At 35.4% G+C, this 27,384-nt stretch overlaps 1 protein-coding gene across 28 annotated transcripts in view; it reads right to left on the bottom strand.

Annotated features, from left to right (window-relative positions):
- Positions 1 to 27,384, bottom strand: part of LOC136835601 (disintegrin and metalloproteinase domain-containing protein 23-like) — a 546,464-nt gene that overhangs the window by 10,273 nt on the left and 508,807 nt on the right. For 11 of the 28 annotated variants that reach the window (XM_067099311.1, XM_067099322.1, XM_067099308.1 and 8 more), the window contains exons 23-25: positions 14,741 to 15,353; positions 9,690 to 9,878; positions 2,629 to 2,841 (exon numbers count right to left, since the gene is read on the bottom strand). In XM_067099311.1, the coding sequence (XP_066955412.1) occupies positions 2,629 to 2,841; positions 9,690 to 9,878; positions 14,741 to 15,353 (1,015 nt within the window). Of the gene's footprint in view, positions 1 to 2,628; positions 2,842 to 9,689; positions 9,879 to 10,367; positions 10,408 to 14,740; positions 15,354 to 27,384 lie in introns of all 28 variants that reach the window. The other 17 variants (XM_067099327.1, XM_067099318.1, XM_067099319.1 and 14 more) reach the window with 6 other exon arrangements.

Genomic DNA, 27,384 nt, shown 5'->3' with positions numbered 1-27,384 from the left:
AAATGTATAGCTGATTAAACTTCAAAATAACTGGAATCAAAACGTACAAAAGCACAAAACTTTTCTATTTTCCCTTTCTGCCAACTTCTGCTGTTACTAAGGTTTAGACAGAGCTGTGGCATTCTGAAAAAATGAAGGACATTTCACTTATGCATCATACAGTACAAAAGGGGACTTTGGGAATGAAATAAGGACCTCTAACCTTAACTTAGTCTTTTCTACTAGGATTTACTAATGAAAATTTTTCATGGCTAAAAAATAAAGAGAGAGAGAGAGAGAGAGAGAGAGAGAGAGAGAGAGAGAGAGAGAGAGAGAGAGAGAGAGAGAGAGAGAGAGAGAGAGAGGAACTGCATGTAATTTTATATGACATAAAATAAATAATACAAACGATACAGGAAACAACATAATGTCAGTTAAAGTATGAATTTCAAAACACCTACTGTTGTTAATCGTTACCATATTACATGTGATGAAAATTTTTGCTTTTATGCTATTGAGGTACACTATGGTCAAGTTTCTTGTTATCACCAGTAACAAGGTAGAGCATGAGCACATACTTTCAAAATGTGTCCAGGAAAAAGTGAAACTGACAACAAGGCACTGGGACAAATTGAACAGAAAAATCCTTGAAAAAACAAGGTGGAATACCATCAGGCAATTAAACCTTGTCAATTTCTGTTTGGCCAGAAATGGAAGAAGACACAAACTGACAAGAAGCTTAGTAACTTTAGTGGCCAAGTTGTTTATGGAAACCAAAAGATGTATGAGTTGGAGAGAGTGGCTCACTAAGGGACTAAAGCTACAGTCCAGTAGAATAAAATAATAAAAAGAGGAAGAAGCCAGATGGAACCGTTGGAAGGAGATGCAACCAATCTATAACACATACTTTTTCAAATGATTTTGTGGTCCTATATGGTTTACCTCAGCAAAAGTCATGTATTGCTTCAATGGCAACAAATATAATACAACAATAGATCATTTCTGTTAGGCTCAGTATGATTCTCCTCAAGCCTGGATAGACCAAAAGGGGTCATGGGTCATAAGTGAAGATGCTTGTGTGCTTCTATTCCTTAAGTGGTACTGATTTTTACAAGGCTAAGGTCTTGTTAATGGAAAACATGATCCAGCTATGAAAAATTAAGATTAAAAGTATGGAGGTTATTATACAAAGTCCAGTCAAGCTGTCAACAGCTGCAAGTAGTGAAAGACATTGTTGAGACAGGAGTAAAAGGAATAAAGATTGCCACTGGCCCTTGGTCAGATGTGCCTAAGTGAATATGGAATGTAGAAAGAATAGTTCTCAAAACAGAAGCCAAAATAAAAATGCTCAGAATATTACCTGGACCGTTCGTAATTTGTGCAGGGTAACTGGCAGTACATTCCATACTGGTGAGACCACAAAGTAAGTGCTTTCCAGATTGACTCCACATGTATGTGACCAATCAATGTTGAATATAACATTGAGGAATTAAATGTTTTGGGTGCAAAGACTGCACATATTAACAGCTGAAAGATATGTACTGTATTAAAAAAAGAAAAATTAAGGGAGGTTGTGAGAGTTAGAGGGGTGGCAGAAGAGACCTGAAAGTTGTAATGGTGGGAAAGTATATTTCTAAAAACATTACACAAACATTTTGATGTTCAAGATCCAAGGGTCTTCCTACTTGTCCAATCACATTCAGATGCATATCATCTGAATGATAAGGAAGGAAACTAGCATGGGAGATCCAAAAAGGAAAAGTGAATTCACCAATTGGCAACTAAATTTCTGAAAGACAAGGATTAAGAAGGGATAAACAAGTGTTCACCAGAGGAGAGGTTGAAGTGAGGCTGTGAATATTTAAAAAAATGTATGTTGGAAGACAGCCATATTACATGTCAAGAAATGAACCAGTATTAGTGGTCAACATGTCCATTCTCACATCAGAGTCTTTAATCAAACACAGAGAATCTTTGTACCGTAGTCTGTTGGAGACTGGGAATCATGTCTTTTGACAGAACTGACATAAAGCATAAAAGAACTTGAAAAAACAAAACAAAAACTGAAAAGAGATATGTTAGAAAAGCAAATAAATAGTGCCTGAAATGTTTAGTGACTTGAAAGGGAAAGAACATGATTACAGAACCACACTACATTAACCAAATTTTTCAGTCTATCCTAAAAATCCATAGTGCCAATGCAGTTTACTACCTGTGATTATTTTCTACCTCACCTAATCATGGTACGAAATTCTTATGTTGGTTTAATTGTCAATTAATAAACAATCAATTTTGCATTCAGCAGTCAGAGGGTTAACTATAAGAGATAAATACAACAATATTCCTTTATAAAAATTAAATCCTCACATACAAAACTTCAAACAGATTTTTCAGTATAGTGCTTACTACGTATACAGATAGGTAATATGAATATGCGCTTGTAGATTCACAGAAAGAACTACTGTGCACAATGTAAGTCCCCCTGTATTTCAATTAGATGAATAAAAAACTCCTTTAAATTCCATTCCCAAAGTTGTTCGAAGTACAGAAATCTGGTTGGCTTTGTTTTGGATAAATCTGTGGCACAATAATTTCCCACTTTGCCATAATGTAAGATTTATCTCTTGATTAAAGGATCCCTGCTCCTACCTCTCTGAATCTGCTGTCTCTCCAGGATCAGGTCTCTCTAAGTCGTCTTCTTCTGTGAATGCGTGACTATCTGCCCCATCAGAGAACTCATGGCCACCACCCCCTAATCTATCGGAACTACGTCCACTTGCGGACCCCGTGCCACTCCCACTAGTCGGAGGTTGTCGGTACCGGCCGTATACGAAACCCATCCCACCATTGTCTGCTCTACCCCTGTAAAAATAATTTGCAGTTATAGATATCAAGTTATAGCAATTCTGGAATAATATATGAACCAACAATTATTATTTAAGAACAAAAATTGGCTCAAAACCTATACGTACAATAAAATGACAAACACAAAATTACTGTATAAAAAGTTCATGGGAACACAGACTTTAAACATTACATAAATCCATGAAATTTTTGACAACCAAACATGGGGGAAAATACTGGTTTTCAGTTTGGGATAGAGAGACCATATTTAAATTTAGGTTGAATATGAATGTGCACATAAGCAGGTGAACTACAGCTACTTGCACAGAAGGATACAGGTATTACAAATATCAAATCATGTCAACTTTGTAAGGAGAAATTTTTAGCTCTAAAAATCTATATATATGTGAATTCATAATTCATATTTTTTCTTGATAAAGGAAATGATTAAATCTCACTCGAAATTCGAAAAACAATTCTGTGGGTTGATAACTGCCTCCTATGTTCTTATGCGAAAAGGGATGTGTTTTGAAAGGACAAGCATGTTGTGTCATTCAGCATCTACGGTTATTAACTGGCTATAAAATAAGTTTTGTTATAATTGCTATGCCAATTAAGAAATGTTAATGTATTGTGTGGTACATTTAATAAGAGATTTTGATATATATATATAATTTTTACTATATACTTTAATTTACAGCTATCCTATGTGGCATTTACTGACAATGAGAATTTTAACTTTATATCTGTATGCAGTACTTTGATCAAGTTCTTGTAAAAGTATGAAACTATCTGATATACATATTCAGATCCGTGCAAAATAGTTACTGTTGTGAAGATAAAAAAAAAAAGGTTACAATACAATATCAATTACCTTCTGAAATATTTCTCTTAATTTGCTTGTTGACATGATCACCAATCGGTGCAAAATGTGAATATACTGCAAAGTGCCATCAGTGTCTCTATTCTTTATTTCCAGGTCACTGGTCACGTCAAAATTAAAAGTCATGCACTATGGAGCCGGACAAATGCAGAGTACTAAGATGGTAGTGCTTATCCCTATAAAACACATCCCAGGAGAGAATTAGCGGACTCAATATGGGAACACCAAACAGCTGCGAGGACATGATAATTTTGTTTAGACAGAGCTTAATGAATTTTGATAAACTTGAAAGTATTTTGGAGGCTACGAGGTGGCGAGACTTGTGTCTTTCATGACATCTAGAAATCAAACGGGAATCCTTAAGAGAATTAAAGGTGCACAGTGAGTCAACAGGAAAAAATAATTTAGGTTAAACTCATTGGTAGGGGCAGTGATGAGTTTTATTTGTATGAAGGAGAGAGATCCTTCATGGAAAAAAAAAGGGGAACAAATTTTATGCATTGCAATTTTTGCATCTTTCTGAAAACAATCACTGTGGTTATGCAACAAAGGCGTGAAAATCCAGATACGTATCAGTTATACTCATCACTGCCTTCCTGAGCACAGAAAACCAGGACATTAACAATACTTTAAGAGAGATTTGAAAACCATGCAACTTGCAGCATATAATAAAAGGAAGGGTAGAAGCACAAAATATTGAGGGAAAGGTGTTACTGACCTTTCTATGGTGTGTGAACTTTATACTGTCTCAGTCAACCATAAAAAAAACACCATTCAAGCATTGTTTAAAATTTGTTATATGCAATGCACGGTGTTGTGAAAACTTTTAACTTTAAAGCATTATACTCTGGGGGTTAACAATTGCTGAGGCCAGCTATGTTCCAACTAAAAGTTCAATTGCATAATTATAGTAATGCATTTTTGATAGCTTAGCTGCTGCTCATTATAGTAATGCATTTATATAATGCTAATTATGTTCCAATCAGGCAGTCTGATCACTGCCACAAAAAGGTACAACACTTGAATTGTGTTTTCGAAATCTAGATAAGGTATCTACGATCTAGTAATAGTGAGATTCACGTAACTGTGAAAATTGGATGGAATAGAGACTTAAACTAAGAGCAAAAGGGCAAGGGATACTTAATCCTGTGAATCTCTCTTCTTTAGATGTTGCTCAGAGTACGAGCAAAATGCACTTTCCTCTCTCGGAAATTCACAAAATCAGTTCCTACACCCTTTTAACAATAGACACAATTATTCTGACATGAAACCAATTTTTTATCTTAAGAGTAATGGTCAGATCCTATGTAAACAGCCAAATAACTCTCTTTCTAAAACAATAAACAGCAGCCGGATGTTAATGGCCAGGCAGCTAAACAGCGTATTCATACAGGAACATGTATACATGTGTATATATATAATGCTTATCAATATATACACAGTATGTGTACAGTATGTGCTTATATATACACATTGCATATATACAGTATTATATATATAATACATATATATATATATATATATATATATATATATATATATATATATATATATATATATATATATATATATATATATATATATATATATATATATATATATATATATATATATATATATATATATATATATATATATATATATATATATATATATATATATATATATATATATATATATATATAGATATATATATGTGTGTGAATCTTTATCTGCAGATCATCTGGAATAAGTTATCTATTTTTTTATCTATTTATACAGTAGTACAAGTGTGTAACCAGAGTTATATTCGCTATGCTATCTAAACTTTCAGTTCAGTATATTGCAATCAGTTCAAGGCAGTCACAGAGAAATAAATTGATCTAACTGAATGAAAAGGAAAAAAAATGAAATATCAAACTAAGTACCCTGTACGTAACATTCCTCCAGAAACAAAAACATAACTTTAGTTTTGTTAAGTAAGTAAATTACAAAATTATGTACACTTCACCCATAATACTTTTTTTACATTCAAATTTATTTTCAGTTTTAACAGACTCTGTGATTTATGAGACAATTGTACGTTTATTAATGATGCTTCATTTCAAATCTCATATTGTACTGTCCATTATCTAATTACTGAAAGAAATCCATTGATAAATTACAAATAAGTAGATGCAAATTCCTAATGTTCATGAGAACTTTTTAGCCTGAAATTTTAACAAGCTTTTTTTGGGGCTCTCTCTGATGCCCTGCTACAGACATCAGGTCCCTGCCTGTATGTTGCAACTAAGCCGATTCGAGAGACGAGGTTAGTTATGCTACATCACGCCAAAAACAATAATCACCTTTATTCCCATGTGGCGTCTCGAACTGACAAAGCCTCAACTTGAACCACTTAAATCTGGAGTCAAAACATCATTCAATATTGCCATGAGGCATTGTAATATACAGGCTTCCAATGACATGCAAATATTTGAATAGAAATATGAAATTCATTCCAAGCTCTTCAGCCAAAATCTTGAAAGCACAGTCCAAAGAAGATTACAAATCAGTTTTGTGATCTCAGACATTGAAAGATGTAAGGTCGATCCAGATTCTGAGTCTAGAATGAGATGCTAATAACTTCAGTCAAATCAATATATACATGAACTACGTGACTATGTTACAAAATCCCTATTGACAGCAGCTATGGACGATTCCATACAAACCTTACAAACTCAACATAATTCTATATTTCTAAGAATTTGTGTAAAGGAAGATAATTGAAATAACATCTTGCATGAAGTTTACAAAAAAAAAAAAAAAACCTGTGGGTCATGGTCATGAATTTATATGGAAAATGATAATACTCTATATTTCAATTACAGTCTTTCTATTATAAGGTGAAAATTTAAACAAAACTAGGTTGTAAGATTTCAAAACAAATAAAAATTATATATATATACATTAACTATAGGAATACCCAACCATTCCTTGTTGCCCTTTCATTTGCAACAATCTACTGATCGACAAACATCAACTGAGTAATGGGATAAAAATTTAATTTCTACTTTTATGATTAAAATTCCTTGGATAGCCACTACCAAAAAAGTACTACTATGTGTATTTACAGAGTTATCTACAGTTCACTGGGAATAATCTCTCAGACTGTCATGTAAGTAGTACTGTGCCACAAAATAAAAAATCAAATTTCGAGTTAGAAGCCCTGACAAAATGCCACCTTGAAAAAATGATCAATAATGTTTATTGCAAGAGAATTTAATGATCATTAGACCTGCCAACTAAGGATATTATTATGCCTTCCTAGATTGCATGCAGATGTCATTACTGTAGTTCACAAAATTGAAAAACTTAAGGCTTACACTGCATTATCTATCAGACTTTTGACATATTGCTCTTCCTCTGCTATATATGTATCTATTTTGTAAGGCATTTGCCCTTCCTGTTTGGACTTGTACAGCACACTTGGTATTCACGAAGTGAATACAGCACCCTCGGTTCAGTATAAGTTTAATGTTTATTACTGTCCTGGATACATAAGAATAATATAAAATCAATTCATATAAGAAGAAATTTAGTATTTTACTCTGTTGATGAATCATAGTCTACAAATTACAATGCAATTTAGATAGATTAATATTCAATGCAGTCAATTTACTGAACATGCATTTCAGATATGTACACTGATGCCTTTAAAAGCTTATGAGATGTGTTCTGATAGTACTAACTATAACAATTCAAGGGATTAACCAAGTACGGTATTTTGTGTTTTAGAGTCAGTGTATTGTAATTATTCTCATCACAATTCTTTAGATGCTTTGGTAATATCTACAATAAAAAAAAGGCATTTCTCCTTGACTTTCAAACATCCCAGTTAATGATTGCATAAAAAATCTTCTTGAACACAAGCTATATATTAAGAGACTTCTCAGGCAAAAACAAGCCAGTGAAAGATCCCTTATAGAGAAGAAAAAGTGGCGCGCTTGGAAAATGGTTCCAAAAGAACTGTGCAGTACTGCAGTCTTCAGTTTCTAAATATTTTCTTCTGCCTGTAATCAATTCAGACTCTAAATCATTCATTCCTATAATATATACAGTACTGACTTGACTTGACTTTCTGAATTCAAGGCTAGCCTTGATAATGAAAGACATGTAAGTTTAACAGGCCCATCATCTCTTACTTAGCAGAATTCTCTTCTTCACTACAGAGAGTACAAAGAAATCTAGTAAGTATTTCCATTAAAAGGAGAGTATCATGTTACATTGATGTTAGAAGTCAGATCTATGTACGGGTACTACATTCTTTGTACAGGTGCCTCCTTATCAAATTTCAGAGAAAGGCATTAAGATCTTAAGGAAAGAAAGAACAAATGGTAACAGTATTTAACAAGATAATCATTATCCCATTATCCCTTATGACTGGGGCAAACAACTCTCAGATAAGAAGACCTATGACGACTGTAAGTGGCTCCTAGTAGATTGATTTGGGACTGATAATATCTGTGGTTGAAGATTAACCCTTGAAAAGCAGAGGATACTTGCTCTGGGAAACTGCCTATATCATAAGAAAAACAAAATACCCTTTGGGGGTTGACTGGAAACAGTTCATATGTAGTTTTAAACAGTATTCACTCTGCAAGAAAACTGGAATCTACTTTTCTATACCATAATTGCAGTTGCAGGATTGAAGATATACTCCTACAATAGCCACTGCCAGAGAAGTGCTTAACATAGAACTAACAATGTAAATCAAAGCTTTAGTACAAAATATAAATCTGATGAAGGATACTAGCTCCATTAGCAAATTTAAATGAATGACAAATATGATAAATAGTCTTAACATGAGAACTGGAGAGACAAAATGTACCAACAACATTGAACTCTAAAAGGAAATACCTTCATCAGCTAGCAAGAGTGTTCATAATTCATCTAACAAAAACTTAGGCAAGAAAGAACCAGAATTCTGAAATAGCCAGGGCTTTGTCTTCATAAAGCTCCCACACATGTAAGGCTCATTCTACAGTGGGATAACGCTGTCTCCTATCATCCTGGTAACTGAATGACTGTATTACTGATGTAGCATACTCTGATTACTTCATGATTTGCTAGAATGACTGATATTCTTTTGAGAGAGGAAAACCCATGAAAATTCACCAGTCAAATGTCTACCACTGCAATGTCTGAATAATTTGTGGGCACGATTTGAACAAAACATGATTTGTTGCAATGGTTATTTATCTCTGGCAATGATAAAGAGAGGGTCTGCACAAGTGAATGGTTGGGGTTTGAAGTTTTTGAGAGAAAAAAAAAAAAAAAAAAAAAAAAAAGAACTTCTGAGAATGATTCAACAACAATTCATGAAAATGACCATCTCATTACCCTAACTACTTTCACTGAGTCCTTGCTACCTGCTGCCTTGATACGTTGACACAGGAACAATTAACGTGATGAACATTTAGTAAATCACAACTGGGAAGAAAATTAATGATTACAAAAATGAAAATGCTTGAGTAAAAACTTGTTTTAACCCTTAAAAACTTTATAAAACCTTGATTAATTTTTAATCCACACAGAATGATATGGTTAATAACAGTTCTGATGTAAAATAAGAACAGTAATAAAATTGATTATGAAAAACATGGATAACAAAAAAAAAATACTCCTAGACATGATCACTAAGTACTTCAAAAATTTTCCCTGATCGTGATTTGTGCACTGACTGTTAATTGTGCCTGTTCTAATATCAGTTACTATGAGAAGTACTGTACTTTATGATACTGTTATTTGAAGAGAGCTCTATAATTCATTATAAATCTCAAACAAATTAAGAAAAAAAATTCTCTTGTGCAAATTTATCACCAACATGGCAACAGCAGCACAGTAGCTTCTGATAGAACACACTATATTAGAGTAGCAGGAGCATTAAGAGATATGGCGGCACATGGGATTGGGAAGCGTTACACTAGCACCACTAAGGACTATGGGCAAAATGCCAGGGGACCTTGTGGGGCTCTCGGGGGACAGCATGGCCGCGGCGCGCAGGATCCTCTCGTGGTCTTCTGGGGATGCCAACTGCAACAGCTCTGCCAATTTGTCTCCGGGGGTTCCAGGGGAACCGGAAGGTCCTGCTAGAGGACCACCTAAGTCCCCGTGCCCAAAGTCCTGCCCTCTGCGCCACGGCCTCACATACCTGCATGGTGGCACTTGTACACCAGGGGGCTTCAGCTGGGGTACCAGGAAACCAGACACCCAAAAAACACATCTCACACAGTGCAAGGTAGCAGAAAAGGGTGACTCCATAGAAACTCTTATGAACAAACACTTTTGAAGTGCTTCTAATAAGGAAGGCATAAACTTTGTCATCTAGATTCTACAATGAAAACTATGAACAGTTAGAAATTTGTTTAAAGCAAGATATCAAAATTTTCAAGACTTTTAAACGGGGTTGCAAGGTGGACTTCTCAGGCTAAGAATATCACTGACACTACAGCACTACATAGCAGAGCATTGAAATGTTCCTTTGCTGCTGCTGCTGCTGCTGCTGCTGCTGTGGCTGTGGCTGCAACTAATAAAAAGCTACTTGGCAATGAAAAAAATATGCTCACAGATTTAACACTGACAAAATAAATGGAGGAGATGTGGCTTACTAATGGGATTCAAGGCTATGCCCAGGACATACCTTGTTAACACTATGAAACACCTAAGATCTGAATCTGTAGCTAAAGAAAAGCAGAAAGCATACTGTTAGTCATCCGATCAACGGTTGATGCATAATGGCCATTGTCATCACACCAATTCCTCGGGTTTTGGTCATGTATGAAACATTGAGTTTTTCAGATTCCCGTTTGTGATACCCATTGGCATAAGACACAGCAATGGATGCACAATAATACAGAAAAGTGCTTTGAATTTAATTTTTTTTTTATATTCATTTTTGCATTCCATTAGTACAGCATATCCGTTCCACCTGACTAGAGGATCTGATATTTTCTTGTAAGGACAACATGCAATGATTTAGTGCTCGAATGATTAAGGATAAGTTTCCAGCAACCACTATTAGCAGATTAAAAGTACACAACTAAATGACTAATTGGTCCAATTGAGCTTATAAAACAAATCACTGTTCATGAGGCAATGCGTATTACGTTGGAGTCAACCTTTCTGCAAAGTTACCTCATGACATCCTACTTAAATTTTGTAATACGTTCAATCTAAAACACAGCAGAGGCAACATAAGAAACTTCTCAGTTGAATCTGCAAAAAAAATTACTTCCAAGATAGGTGTAAGAGCATTTGCCTCAGCTAGACTTCGTAATAAGTGATACTTAAGATCTTATGTGCTTATCTAAACTTGTCAGACTCATTAATGACTAAAATGAAAACTATTTTCAACAATCCAACTTCACAAATTAATTACTATTGAAACTATAGTAGAGAGCTTTAAAAATACCAAGGAGTAGGTAATTCCTCTCAATTTCATTAAGGCTGTAAGTAAAAAACAATATCAATGAAAAATAATAAATGAAAAGTTAAACAGGTCCAGCACTATATCTTTACAGGTCACCATTTCCATAAATATAGTCTTATTCCTATTAATAATTAGCCGACTTGAAATGAAAGTACTGTGAGGGCATCTTTGGCTCAGAGCTCTGCCTTAAGTTTCTTAAATGGAACAGGAAAAAATGTAAACATAATTGGCACATGAATTTCTTGACCATTACAGTAACTAATGTTTATACAGCAACACCAGTCATTCAGTAATATTGATATAACACATGTTGCACAATACATTTAGTGAGACCAAGACAAGAAAGTATTGGAACTGACAGGCTCACTGGTGCAAAACTCATCTTAGCAAAACTTACAAGATAAAGTGCTAAGATTTTTCCCTGTTATGGAAAGATACAATGGTAAGCATTTTAACTGACTAGCATTTACTTATTACTGAATGCTCTATTATTAACTTCCAACACCATCAAATTAATATTCAAAAGTCAGATAATGGCCAAATTATGATGATCAGGATACTCTTGATCACTATTAATCCTTCTAGGATGTTATCTCAGTGGATTTAAACAAGAATCAACACTATATTATTACCAATGAATGAAGAAGCATAAACATGTTTGTAAACTCATAAAGAATGTATTTCTATACTCTTCTTCTCACCTAACATTACACGAAACCTCTTCCAAAACCCCAACTCATAAAAAAAACATGCCAATATTTCAGACATAAAATGAACCTAATGTATATTCTTGGCATTTAAAACGATAAATTCATTTATTTACAAGACCTACTTACTTGGTGTTACTTTGTAGGCAAACATACTGCAATTGATTTTATGGAGTGAACTAGGATCATAAATACCTAAATACACATCGATGATAAATGTTGAAAAATGGAGAATTTTGGCAAAATATACCTTATGCAATGATAACCCTAGGATGCAGTCAAGTTAGTACGGCTTAATGAAACTGGTTTGAGAGTTGAACTCTATCAGGTTATCAACAAAAATTGAATAAACATGATCACAAATATGACTAGAACTGCTACATTGCGTACTTAGTCATATTTAATCTCACAACACCGTGGGTGCAGCATTGGTTTAGAGAACTGATGAGCACTGGTTCAAAAATATCTTTCGTCACTTGTTATACACAGTATTTATTGTCTAGCAAATTTAAAGATAAATTTCAGCAATCATATTCCTTCTAGAAGACTGCTGTTTATGCATAAAAACCCTAAACACTGGCGATTAATTAGTGAATCTTTCACTCTTTGAAGATTATGTCTCAGATCAAAAAGTTGCCTAAATTCTGGTATCACTGCAATTATAGCTAATAAAAGGAAGTAAAGTCTTCATATGATTGCATATCCATGAGTTTCAAGACAAAATTAGTTGGAAAAATGAGAAAACCTTTAAGCCCTTAAAATGCATCAGTATCCTTAGCCCTTACATTAACACAAAGCTCTTTAGCAAAGCTGACCACTTTCTGCTGGCATAAGCCACAAAAGTTAACAAACTGTCTTAGCTTAATAAAACCAAGATAACTCTGCTACTCTGGTGCTACCATGATTTTTGAGTGCCTGTAAAGAGTAGTGCTTGGTATATCATACACTTAAATAAGTGTCTACTGACTATGTGCCCAGAGGGACTGAAAGCTGAAATGAAAATTCAAAGTTAAGATTAATTAATTATGGGAGTCTACATGGGCTTTTGAAGGAAAACAAACAAACAAACAAACAAATGGGAAAAGAAGCAAAATGGAACTCCATCAACAGAAGAAAAGTAAATAAAAGAACAGAGAGAATCTACCTGATCTGTTTCTGCCTCTAACATTAGATTTTCGTTCCTTCATGAACTAGATTCTGCATTTCACACTGCCCACCCCCTCAATAAATGTTAGGAGATCCAAATGGTCATTTTTCTCCAATATTCAGCATCTACTTTTCCTTAAATAGACATGCGTTTGTGACTTGCTAGGCAATACTGTGCTATTAATCAAAATTCAAGTAATAATTTGAGGTGTGATCTACACCACGCATTCTATTCATAAAACTCATTGAGGTTCAGATGTGAGAATTATCGTCACTAAAAAAGGCTGTGGCAAAAATAGACTTGAGATTAGCATTCCTTAATGGTGCCTGTGCTTTTTTCTTCTCTTCCTTTGGAAAAGTGTGTCCCAAACATATACAGAAACAAAAAACAAGGAATGAAGAAAAGCTGCCCATACATACCTACAATATTACGTTCTCTTACCCTACAATGACCAACGAAATACAAAGCACATGAAATGATGATGCTGTATTTCATGGCTCATGTCACAAGAGAGGAAATGGAAATCTGTACTGGACAAAGAATTTTGAAAGACAGGGGGTGTTTAGGACACACTTGGATGACATGTCCATGCCTTGGGTGTTCGTCACAAATAACTGACTGTACCCTGACATCATCTCTTCTCTTTTGAAATGGAAATCTGCTCCAAAGGCATGAACACATCCCTAATATTTTTCATGCAATCAACTAATGTAAGTTATCCAAGACTTGTCAAGCATCTAGCTTCTCTGGTCTTCAAAACTTTTATAGAGTTACGTCAATGAAGGTTCACTTTACATGTGTGTGAATACAAGGGGTCTCCAGAAGGGTGAAAAGACCTGCATGGAACTTGTATGAGAATATACAGAATAAAATTTTTCTTTTCTGTATACAGTACTACAATTGTTGAAATAACTTATGTATGACCTCTTGGAGTGTATCTTTATACTGTTTAACCACTGAAGGAAAAAGTTATCATGATAAGAATAGATGTAAACACACACAACATATTGAAGGTCAACTATAAATATCCTGTCTTTGAACATTTGAACATTCAAGACTGGAAAGCTAGCTAACTGGTATAAATATTATTCTCTGTAAATCTCTTTCTCTCACTTAATTTGTGATTCATGAGCAGTTTTGCTATCTTGGATAACCATTGATTTTGCATGTTTGATCTCCCTACAACTGGGACAACTGACAACCACTAGACGCAACCTGAACAAAAACGTGTAAACAAGAAAATGAATGTCATGCATCAGTCACGTGGAAAAAAAATAAGAATCACTTCAAATCAACATCAAAGATGCCAAAATGGCCAAGAGGGAGTACTAAAAACATGTAGTAATATTGCAATGACCTAAACTTTCTTAAATATCATTATATAACAGATACATATACATTAGATGGAACATGGGCTTAAGCTATGCCAGCAAGTGAATTTTCATTATTAAGACCTTTTCTTGAAATGATTTTTTCAGTTAAAATTCTTTTTGATATTTTACTTTACAGTTATTGTAAATATTTCTTTACCATTATATCTACAGAAATAGGACATAACTCAGTAGATGAAAACTGTTACATTAAATGTGAATTTCAACTGGCCGCACTTTTCTTTATTTTCATTTGCTATGGAAATTTTCACATGTGAATAAGTGAACTGGAGTAGCTTTGAGCCCACACGATAGGTTGAGGGTTAACAGGGTAAGGAGGAGGGGTATGGCGGGACGGACCCTTGTGACTCTGTGCAGGACGAAGAGTCGAGACGGTAGTGTCGATCAGCCTCGGTCTCACTCATCCTGATCTCCTCAGACCCTGATGGCGACATGTGGCGTGACGGGTGATGCTCCAGCTGGCGTATCAGGTCCTCCAAATTTCGAATTCGGATGGGGCCACACGGTGGGACTTGATCATCTTCTCCTCCTGAGTCAGCAAGCTTTTCATGGGAAGCCTTAACCCTTGTGAAATCTGCCGGACCCCCAACTCCCGTGGCTCCAGGAGGATATCGTGGATAGGTGTCGTGGTGGCCAGCATGCAGTTCATCTGAAGACATAGATGTTGCTCCAGATCGGTGGGATGAAGCTCTCTTGAGAGCATCAATTATGTCTTCATGATAGCCATGAAGGCTCTTTAGGGTACGTTCCACCTCTGTGACTTGACATTCTGGATCAGCGTTGTTGTCACTCTGACTCAAGGCATCGTTGTTGTCACTCTGGGACTCTTCTCCCCATTTCTCCTTCTCTGCTGGCGTGAGGAGGCCATATGACTTCTTCAGGATTCCCTTCTCAGGGATCTTGCTCAAGTTGTTTGGTGGCAGCTCAATGAACGACACCGCTTCCTCCTCCCCTGGAAAGACGAGACACGTCACCTCTACTTTACACGCCCTTACCAATCAAAACACCACAGCTCACCCATATTGGAAGTGGCTTGGTTCATAAGGTATCTAATGTGGCATTTAATACTACATTTAATCTTAAGTAAATTATATAAGTAAGGAGGAACTTCCATTGATAATGAAGCTGCATCTCTGTCACATTTCATGGGTGACCAATGACTGAAATTTTCATAAAGTTCCACAGTACTATATTGCTGAAAGCAGATTCAACTACTTTCATATAGTGATGAGAATTTACAAAATCTCAGTGAAGACAGTGATGCAGTTTGCACTCTATCAAGAGAAGAACGCAAGTATATCACTATGAAAAGTTGACTAAACCAAGAGTAAAAAAATGTTTAACATACAAGATTTATAGAGAAAGAAGCCACAACATCAATTTGCTAATGTGACTATTTCCCGATTGATTCCGCCTCTCTCACTGATAATAATTCTTGCTTTTCTGACGTGCCTCACTTTCCAGGAGTAGGGTAGGGAAGGGTCATTCTTGTCAGCAACCATACAATGCATTCTCAGCCCTATCCTTAGTCATCAATGTAAAGAGCTACTTTAAGAGAGCCAGTTTACCATTGTGATAATTTGATTCTAAAGCTACATGACACTTCACCCACCAAACAACTTGCTGTCAGATGGATTAAGCATCATGAAAGTTAACAAGTGATGTAAGACAACAACAATCAACTAATGAATGTTATTAAACAATGCAAATAAATACAGCAACAGTAAAAGCACTAAGAGCTAGTAATACAAAAGCATATTATTTTTCCTGACATACCCAAAATACATAGATATAAAGAGCCCTAGAAAACTTGCACTTCAAACTGATGACTAAGAAACAGCCTGTGACATCAATGCAACGAGTAACTACATCAAAGAGCAAAGACGATACAAGCGAAGCAGAGAATGGAACGGTGGAGCAGAAGAGATACAATGAAAGGTGTACATCTTAGTGAATGAGGGACAAGAGTTGTGGAGTAACAGTGACTGTAATACACAACTGCTGTGAGTGGGAAGTAAATATCATGAAAAGAATAATGTACAATAACACACTCTTCAAGACGAAGTCATGAAATCTGCTTTTGATACAAAAGGCAATGGGGTCATTAACAAAAAGGCAGCCTCTGAAGGAACTTGAAAGTTTCAAACCTATTAACTCAATACTGAAAGGCTTCACTGTTAAAAGTATAATTGTCTTAACAATCAGTGACATGGGACATTTTCTTAAAAAAAAAATTAACAACTGAATACAAGACACTTGAGTCACATCAGCATAGTTCAGCTTTCTAAGAGCATTAGTTAAATGTTACATTTTTCTGATAATACACAATAAACAAGCAAAGCAACCCCCATCAATCATCACTGAAAACACCATATCAAAACTACATTTATAAAATTTTCAAAGATGAGGCAAAAAATAAAGTCCCATTGCCTTTCTACCAAAAGATAATAGTAATAAATATCTTGTAGAATGATGAAATGATATAAATGTGGAATGAAAGATGCAATCTTTGTGTGCATGCAAATTTGGCATTGCTATTTCTGTACAGTCTCTTCCCATAACAAGTATGGCATTTGTTTTGTGTTTGATACCAAAAGCTTTTCATGATATATAGAAGCCACAGGTGACTTCGGAAAATGATGTTGAGTAGGCATCGAGAGAAAAATGGGGGGTAATGTGCAATACTGTCTATACAAACCAATCTTTCTAAGCTTTATTCAATGGAGTGATTTTTTCATGTACTATACTGTATGGCTTTCCTAATCATAATTTCGGATGTCAATTAATTATGGTACTTTCTACTACCCAACATCATCTCACACACAAGGACATACACACATTTTTTAATGCAAACAGTATACATAATTATATATATACATACTGTATATATATATATATATATATATATATATATATATATATATATATATATATATATATATATATATATATATATATATATATATATATATATATATATATATATATACATATACATACTGTATATATATACAATTATATAATTGATGCTGTGTATGTGTGTGTGTCCAGATTCTTTCTTTTGTACACCAAGAAAAAAATATTAACATAGTAGATAATAAGGAGTTGGAAAAAACTTCATGAAAAAACTAAAGCCTTTTTCCTATGTACAGTAGTAATATCAGTTTCCACTTTCTGAGTTAAGTTCTTTATATGGTATAACAGAAACATTAGCAACTGACGAAGAAAATATACTTCATTATCAATGGATAACTTTATTGTCCCTGTACTAGAAATTATACAAACCCCTAACATTCTGAATTGCTCAGTTTTGTTTCAGAAAGGTAAAAGGTATATAAAAATATGGTTTATGTACAGTAAAGTGAAATTTCTTCAATAAGGTAAATGGCCTTTCTGCTAGACTCTGGTAAAAAAATCACAAGAGCCACAAAGAAACAGAGGTATTCTCAAAATTTCACACTGGTGCTGCCTCTTCAATAACTACAAACTCGTTAACCATTAAGTTTGACATCTGCACAATTTTTCAATACCTGAATATCAGGGAAAAGAGAGAAGTACAAAAATCAAAAGATGTCCCAAGAAAGAGCAAAATGAGGTAACACTGAAAACTGAATTAATTGCTCCAATTTTGTTACACAAGCAAATTTATCAATTTCCTGTTCCTCTCTAGTTAAATTTAATAATTTTCTCTTCATCTCTGAAAGGTTTAAGGGACATTTCCACATTTTTCTCATATGGTATTGGGAATGGAAGCTCAAGGCTTCATCAAGGTTGCTCCGGCAATCCTATTTCAAGGTAGAACTTCAACTAAAGAAAGAAACTGAATAAAATCAAAGATACGAATTTTGTTAAAAACGCCCTCTACCTTTACGCCAGCTTCATCACAAATAATACACAAACTTGAGGCATATTAAGATTTACAAATGTAATTACTGTTAAGGAATGCTAGTTGACAAGGGTCTTTTCTCCATAATATGTCACTTAGCAACCAATTTCACATTTCAATGTAATCCTGACATCAGGAGAAAAAGCAATACTTCAATGTAACTAAAATATAAAAAATGTCCTGTCTAAACACAAGGCTTCTAAAAATAAGGAAACAGGAAGTTTAGTTGAATTTCACTGCACTGGACTAAAGACCATAAGGAATGGATAGATGGAATGACCAAACCCTGATCCTTGCAAACACTTTTTATTCATTTATTTAATTAATTTTTTTTTTTTTTTTTTTTTTTTTACAAAACTTTGTCTCCTTACAGACAGATAAAGGTGCCAAACCCCAGTTCTTGAAACCCTTGAACTGATTCTGCCCACTGTTATACAGCGTTACTTAACTGCTTTATTGATTTCTGCTACATATTTGCCATGATTTCTTTTATATCATACATAAATTTTCCCATTGAAAAAAACTAAAAACTTCCCCTAAACTATTTCCAGCATTCTCAAAGCTATTTCAGACAGGTCCTTCCAAAGACAAGTGATTTGATTACAAATTAAAAATTTGTCTTTTTTTCATAATCTTGTCACAAAAGACAGCTCATCTTTAAATTCCCATACAATTATGGTTGGATCAATTTCAACTGTTAATGTTTTCTGAATTCATACTAAACCCTTATAAGAGACTGGATTTCTACCTATTTCAATAGCATGTGGAGAAATAAGGTCTCAACGTTTATTCAAGAAAACAAAACAATAAAACTGAGATGTGTACAGTAGAATTCTGATTAACATCATTTATTAAATAACTTGGATCATACAAATTCAAAATACCCTAAATCCACAAAGCTTTTTGAGAGAATGTGAGCACATCTGTCCTTTACTGATATGCTGCTCTTATGAGCATCTTTTGATATAAATTCCTAACTCATCATTTAATCCTAAGCTCTAAATAAAATGAGCGGCAAAAGCATTGTGTATCCAATTACTTCTTTCGCAAAACCTCAGCACTGCATAAGTCACCAATTGTACTTTTTAGACTACAATAAACACCTAACCAAAATGGTATAAAAGCTACTAAACTTCAACAGAGCTCTTCTACTACAAAAATTCAAACATACTTCTTTGAACTGTAATGGAAAATATATTTATTGTCCCTAACCTCAAATCAACTAATCCTTGAAAATTTACATGAATGCTATTCACTTGATAAGACTGATATTTTAACTTTCAGCTCAAAGGTGACTCTTATTCAACTTCAGTAAAGAAGACAAAACTTAAAATGGATGAAAACATCAAAGACCATTCATCAACCAGAGCAAAGTTTCCTCTGTATATCAGGTCCACAATAATATTCAGTGGTGAATTATTTTAATTTTATAAAAACGTTACAAAAGCTTTCGAACCCTGTCCTGGGGCCATCTTCAGTCTCAAGAGGATGAACCCAGGGCAGGGTTCGAAAGGTCTTGTAATGTTTTTATAAAATCAGCAATAATTTACTACTGAATATTACTGTGGACCTAATATACAAAGTTTCTTCTCATAGGCCAAAACAAGAATGAATGGCAGTCAAGCTATGTGTACTCCAGAGCCACATAACAAAGGCTTCCAATGTTGTGATTTATTCCACAGCACGAGAGAAAGAAAACTAAATGACATTGCAGACTTATTTGTGGAAATCAATCAGTCAAGCCTAAACAGAATGTTTAAGGCAAAATCTTATTACTGATATTTTGCAATCCACTGACATGAAGACTGATTGCCATACTGTACTTTAAAGTTATATGGTCAGTAATCAAATAATTGTAGATGCTGTACTTTGCTTCACATGAAAATAGAAACAAAATATTTACAGCACTGAAGAAAGGCCCCAATGAATACTCTGCCATGCTTTTAACGATATCCAATTCTCCATATTGCTATAATCTACTCTGTCTTCTTAATTTACCAGAAAACGTGTGTTGAATGTTTGCAGTGATGAGACAACAAACTCCAAAGCTCTTTTTCCTCCAATCTCAGTTTTCAAGTAGGAAAATGGTTCCATCTTATGAATTTTGAGCAGGTAAAACATAATTAAGCTAAAACCATAACATGCAATGTTTAGATCTACAATTTACAACTGAGAGTTGCTAAAAGAAAACACTTGAATTTCCAAGTGTATAGCAGAAAGTCCTGTTCAAAGAAATTAAAATGGTTGAAAACCCCATTTTTAAATTAAAAAGTTAATGAATGAACATTCCTAAGCAAGACACAACCAAATGACACATCTAGTTCTTTATTTTGATGTTTTAGCACTCTTCTGGTGCCATGTTCAATTCTGAAACATTATGCCAAAAAGAATGGGATATGAGAGTAGGTAAATAAGCTAGCTTTGTCAGTGGGGAAATTTATGATTTTTGCCTGCAGTTGTGAGTTAAATCTAATAAAAATTATTCATATTTCATCCAAGAAATATGGTATTACAATAATGCCAAAATTATTAAACAAAAAAGTACAGTTAGGAAATAGGGTAAATGCTGAATTTTAATATTTAATAGGTTCTGTATAACTAAGTGTGTGACAAGAAGCTGAATGAGAGTTTTGTATGTATCACTGCACACTTGGTTGTAATGACTGAACCTTTACTAGTCCTTTAGGTGGTAAGACTCCACTTGGAGATTGAGAAAATTGGTGGATAACCTAGATATCTCCTGCACACTGCTTGTGATAATTTTACTACCACTGATAAAAAGATTCCACTCTTCAAAATACAAAAAAAAAAAAAAAGATGGGATTGCCACCTGCACCTTGGTTCAGGAGTAACAATTCAACAGGTTCACAAAGACTATACTTAGAATATTAAAACATATGAACAGAGACTTAACTTTAAGACTGTACATTAAATTTTCTCAGACTAATAGACTGGTCAAGGAGATACTGCACAATATCAGTTTGGATACCATATGTAGGTAAGAAAGTGTACTCCACCCTTTAATTTCATTCTGTTTAGTCTCAAACTCATGACTGAAATGTCCTTTGTTATAAACCTCCTCTGAAGGAAGAAGAGTGCCCTTGCACGACATGGCAGATCTTAGCAGTCTGAGCTGAGAACCCAGATCATTCTAAGTTTGTTTCCCATACTGCTAAAAAGTATTTTTTTTTTCAAGGACTGGTCTATCTTTTCATTACTGAACTGCATATTTAATTCTTTCTAATCATCAGTTTTCATAAACCAGAATTTTTCACATGATTATTACACTCTGGTGTCTACTATTGTTGTCTGGTTGTGTTGTTTTATATTTAAAGAGAATTTTTTATTGCATACATTTTCTTTCTGGTAAATATTCAAGAAAACTGGTGGGTTAATGTATTGCCAGCACCCTTCAAGTTCTTGCCAACCTAAGGAATTGCTGCTTATGCTATATAGGCTAGCCTAATGTTGGTTACAGTTTACTAATTTGCTCATACTTAGTTTCTTCTTGTTGAAAAGCTTGAGTGAAAATTATTCCTTTTAGGTCATCATGTTCTATGACTAGCTGTGTTTGCATGTTGAGTTATTTAAACATTTATGTTGAATTTCTGGAGATGTTTTATTATGTGAGGTTGATGATTGCTCTTCATACTTATTAAGTATACTTAAGTAAACTCAGAAATACTTACACAGCAGCAATCACCAGTTTCTCAGGATCATATTTAGCATGTCAAGGCCAGATATGCGAGTCTACCCGTTTACGTTTTTAACTGGTTTTAAAAGCTTAAGGCAGAAGTACAATGGCAGTGGACACTATAAGAGGTAAATCCTGTACTCTTAATTTCCTCTATTAAGCTTTGGATTCACTGATGCTGATTCCTGCCACATATAAACAGCGGAGACTCTCCCACTCCAAGCCGATTGTCACCCGTACTGCCAAGAGGCATCCTGTGTCTGATGACAAACCTTGCATACATCCCCCATGCAGAAGTATACTGTATAGCAGCTCATACTTGAGGGGGGGAGGGTGGAGACTGGCCTCCTGTAGACCAGCAAATGCAATTGTTTCTACAAGCTGATGTGCATGTAGAACCAAGTTCTCTGGTGTTTGCAAAATTTATCCATGGTACTTTCAAAGAACTACCTCATTCCCCCAGCTATTTTGCCCACTGATTACTTGACACATCTGTGCTGATTTCATGCTAAAATGTTTAATAAATCTGGCATCTTCAGATACCCTGGGCTGTTCATATGTTTTAAACAACTCATCTTTTTAGGACCCAAGTGGCTGATTTATTAAGAATTTGAGTCACTCAGCAGTTACTGAACATGTCCAACCTGCTTTGTACCACATTTTTTGAGGACCCAAGCAATTCATTCGGTACTGAATGAGAATTTGATTTGCTAGGTACCAGCTGACCAAAGCTGCTCATCTTTGCAATCAATGAGCCACTCTGCTTCTGTGAACATGACCAGCTCATCTTCTGAGTACCTGGGCTGCTCATTCGTAAAAGATCTCAGCCAATCTTTGATCACCACACATGTCAATGACCCTTCTGTGGGCCTGAGCTGTTCATACTGTATTCAAAAGACTGAACTTTACAGCTTCAAAGAACCAAAGCAATTTATGTCCCTTTTTAAGGACCCAAGCTCTCATCAATTTCAGATCTGCATTGTTCTTTATCTAAAGACCCAAGCTACTAATCTACAAAAGACCTGAGCTAATCATCACTTGATACCTAAAATGCTTAATGGCATTACAGCTCAGCTTGAAAGGGCACAAGCCACTCAAGTTGCTCATATTTTCACAACTGAAGTTACTCATCTTCAAGTAAACTGAGCCAAACTTAATGGTTACAGACTTTCTACTTCTTTGGAACACTACTGTACTCCTTGAAATGGCTTTAGTCACCCTCTAATCTGATTCTTTTTAGATGATATTCTATTTGATGCTCATCTATCTAGGCTGATGCATTATTTCAAGGGGTGGATGAGAGGGATTGGATTCCTCGCAGAGAAACTTTTACTCCTCAGGCAGGCAGCCTTTCACTGATCCAGGCATTTCTGTCACCTCCATCACATTCAAGATGATGTGATTCGGCTCAGAAGCAAACGAGACTAATTTTAATGAAATTCTACATTGGAACTATGGCATGGTTAAATTTGAAAGGAAAAGCTTCAACTACTGGGTAAAATAGCCGTAGCACATAACCATAGGATAACAATGAAATCAGAGGAAGCTACTTTATTTTTGACTAACCTTTGCTGAAACCATCATTACATGTTTAATTGACATCAGGGAGACAGTTGCAGGCATAGGGTCAAGTAGACACTATGACATATCACAATTAATATTTTAGTTCTTACCCATCCAGACTGGAGTTTGAGAAGATTTTCACAATATACAGATTGCACTCCCAAGCTTGCCAATTGCACAGAGGTCTTTTCCTCTACCAGCTATAATTGTTTTTCTCTGGCAGACTCAGATACAAGGAAGTACACCTGCAAAATTTCCAACAGGTGCTAACTAGCAGGAATGGGCACAACAACTTGAGAATCTTTTCAAGGCCTGAGAGGATAGTTTCATTCCAGGGCAAGTCCTCTACTGAGGTCTTGAGGACTGTTACTGAACTCTTGGCCAACACACCTTTAGGAGAGAAGATATAGCAAGAACAAGTTTTCTGATTTATTCTTGTCTGTGGATGGGAAGATGGAAGAGACTTAAACCTGGCAAGTTTTGTGGACCTCAACTTCTTAAAGAGTTGGCTTTTGGTGGTCTAGTCAGCAAGGTAGACTTGGCATCAACAGGGGCCCACAGTGATAGGCACAAGTGATATTTCTACTGGAAGGTATTCTGGGCAGTTTCATTCACCAGCTGGGAGCAGGAAGCCTCACCAAATACCTAGCTCTTCTTTTCATGAGAGAGGAAAATTAAGATTTGCTAAAGATCCCTTTTGCTGATGTACCACCACTATCACAGCCTAACAGAGCAGTCTGCTAAAAACAGAATAAATGTGCTATTAGATTACCTTTCAAAGGAATGTGGTGATGAGCCTTCTTCCCTATTATCTAAAAGTACTTTAGTATAATCCCATTTGAAATATTCATGGGAGAAATTGGAAGCAGAACCTTGTCCATATGAGGTGACATAGGCAAGGTTCAAAAGCTGGGCAAGGAGACGAGTTATGTGACTGACAAAAGAGCAACATAGGAAGAGATTTTTCAGCCACAACTTTACTTTTCATAAATCAACTGGAGGTTGGTGTCCCATCACTCATCTAAGCCCTCTGTATTTTTGGTCCATCAAACCAAGCAAAAATGAGGATTTTATAACACTGGTAGTCCCTACAGATACATACAGTATTTCCATAATACTGTAATGCATTCAAATTCCTCCCAAGTTTCTTCATGTAATGTGGGTGGGAAAGGTGTACTGATTTAAATTAATGGTCACCACCCAGCAGGTTTTCATATGAGTTCTAGCACCAGGAATAATACAGATCTTGTAGCCTGGACATTGCAATTACTCTTAAACCTTCCAATCCCTTAATATCTAGCCTTGTCTCGTTATCTCCTTGGCAGTCTAGCAAATCTGGATTATACCACAGCCTCTGTGGGGGTCTTTGATAATGCCAAGGCATTTGGAGTTGAAAAGTAAAATTCTTCAGCCCTCCTCTGCCAAGATTTTTTTGTTTTCAGATGCCAAAATCTAGGTTGCGTGCAGCTTCTACGGTTACTGGTTCATCAAGACAAGAAATGTGACATTCAACTTTTGGATCAAAGATGCTCTGCTGTAGTTTATATCCTTTAGTGTCAGGCTTACTGGCAACATTCATCACGAGAAAGCTAACAAGGTTTAAGAAGATACGTGCTCCCCTCCAGCTGGACTGTAAGACTCCGAGCTCCCCTTAAATTTAATCCACATAGTCCTTCCTGCTTTTAGACTTTCTGCAAGAGACAGCAGCTCTACACTACATTCTGACAAGTCCCAATCAGAAGATATGCAGGCATGGCATTCTGTTGAGAGCCTCATCAGTTTTATTTTAGACTTCTTTTTCTCGGCAGCTGGTACACCTGGCTCAGATTTTTGGGCCAGCTCAGTCTCAACCTTAATGGGTTCAATGATTTCTTGCATCAGTTTCAGTTTGAGGAACCTTTCATCAAACCTTCAATTCCAGCAGACCCTAGAAGCACTAAGCCTTTCATTTAATTTCTTTCTGGATTAAGATACTACAGATTACTTCAGGCATCCAAAAGCCCACCCAGCAGTGTTGTCCCCAGTTTTCCATTGCAAGAGTTGAACCTTGTCATATCAAGTTTGGTCAATTAGTTTGTTTCACTGCCTTCTTTCCTGGGAGAGATATTCCAAGGTTGATATCTCCTTAAATCACCATGGCATTAAGAAATTTTTTCTCTTTCTGGCTTTGGCTGGTCATTTTTGCTGTGAGCCACATTACCCAAAAGGTTTTTGCATCCCATGCATTTTGAATCCTATGGATGACTTGATTCTGTCCCAGCACATCAAGCATAAGATTGCATTCCTTCTTTTGTAAGGTCTTCCTTTTCATTTTCTGCGGGCTACATAATTCATGTGAGTGTCCTAATGCTTTGGAGATTTGTTTTCCTCTGCAGTGAAAATCTAAAGTGCTCCTGTTATTAAACCTCTCATATACATTTTTGTTCTCTTGTCTCTTAAGGTACTTTTCAACCCAACAGAGAATCAGCAGCTCAAGTTTTTTATGATTCAGATAACTAATGGTGATCTAAGGGATGATAGGCACATTGACAAACCTACCTGGGACATTATAATCTTCTTCTTCCACAAATACAACTGATATGTTTGGGCTTTAGCATGTTACAGTACTAGGATAGGCTTTGTTGAAGTAGAAGGTTACTAAAAGAAAAAACTGTAAAAGGCAACTTATTTTTGGTTCCTGTGCAACTTTGGGTGCCTGACTCAAGAAAAAGGTACATCATTATGATTATCATCTCATGAAAATTTTGACATCATATTTTATATTTTACATTTACACTTTAGTATAAATTTTACTGAACATCCAGCCATACTGATGCTTACATACAGCATACTTATAATTATTAGAATATTTCTTCCTTTTTCTCTGAATGATGAAACTTGGTAGGTAGGTATCTTGGGGGTTAGGGATTAACTAACATATGTCTCACCCTGGCCTCTTGTCCCAGGTCACAGGTAAACTCAAAGGCTAAAATTAAGTAATTTTCCTCTATATTTTAGAAATTACAAGTTATAGGTATCCAATGGAAAAAAAATGGTCATGGCCATATTCATCCATCAACTGCTGAATCGACTTAATAGCCTGCAGCACTTTATGGTTAATACCAACAAGGTACCTTGACAAGACTTACCAGACCTCCTTTGTCTTTCTTGTGATGTAGGGAACTATGTCCTAAGTAGCAAAGGAATCTTTTTCACGAGGTTATTTAAGCTCCAAAAATGTCAATGGGATAAAGAATCCTGGGAATACCTAATTTATTCTTCTTAGTTTAAGCTGTTATACAAGTCTCAAGCATTCATGCTAGGGGTAAACCTGCTCATACTTCCATTTTGTCTGTTGTTTTCAAGGAACCTTTACAGAGGGGCTAACAACAACTCCTTTGCCATTACAGTATTCATGCTATGGGTTACTGTCCTTGTCAGTGAAGTATTAGAAGTTGCAAGGTTAATGGTCCTGTAACAGAATTATCCATGAAAGCTCATATGAAAAAAACATGGAAAACAAACATTGCCTGAAAATCCCACTAATGGCCACTTTTGGCAAGCAGAACTGGCACTGTGGGATGAACCTATGCTGTCAACCTATAACCAAACTCAAGATCTGGGTTAGTACAGTTTAACAGCGAAAAGGTTAGCATGTTGTCCTTCCCAGAGAGGAGTTGGAAATCTCATTAAAATGACTCCTGGCAGGGACTGGGGATTGAAAATGTATCCCAAGAACAAGAAATTATCCATGAAGACTGGAAGAAGTACTGGAGATAATAAAAAAGCAGTGAACCTCAGCTAGGGATTAAGCTAAGAAGATTATTGAGTAGTCTAACCAGACAACTGAGTCAAAACCCT

This window comes from Macrobrachium rosenbergii, chromosome 55 (assembly GCF_040412425.1).
Source record: "Macrobrachium rosenbergii isolate ZJJX-2024 chromosome 55, ASM4041242v1, whole genome shotgun sequence".
Taxonomy (NCBI): Eukaryota; Metazoa; Arthropoda; class Malacostraca; order Decapoda; family Palaemonidae; genus Macrobrachium; species Macrobrachium rosenbergii.
This window is presented reverse-complemented; position numbering and strand designations above follow the sequence as displayed.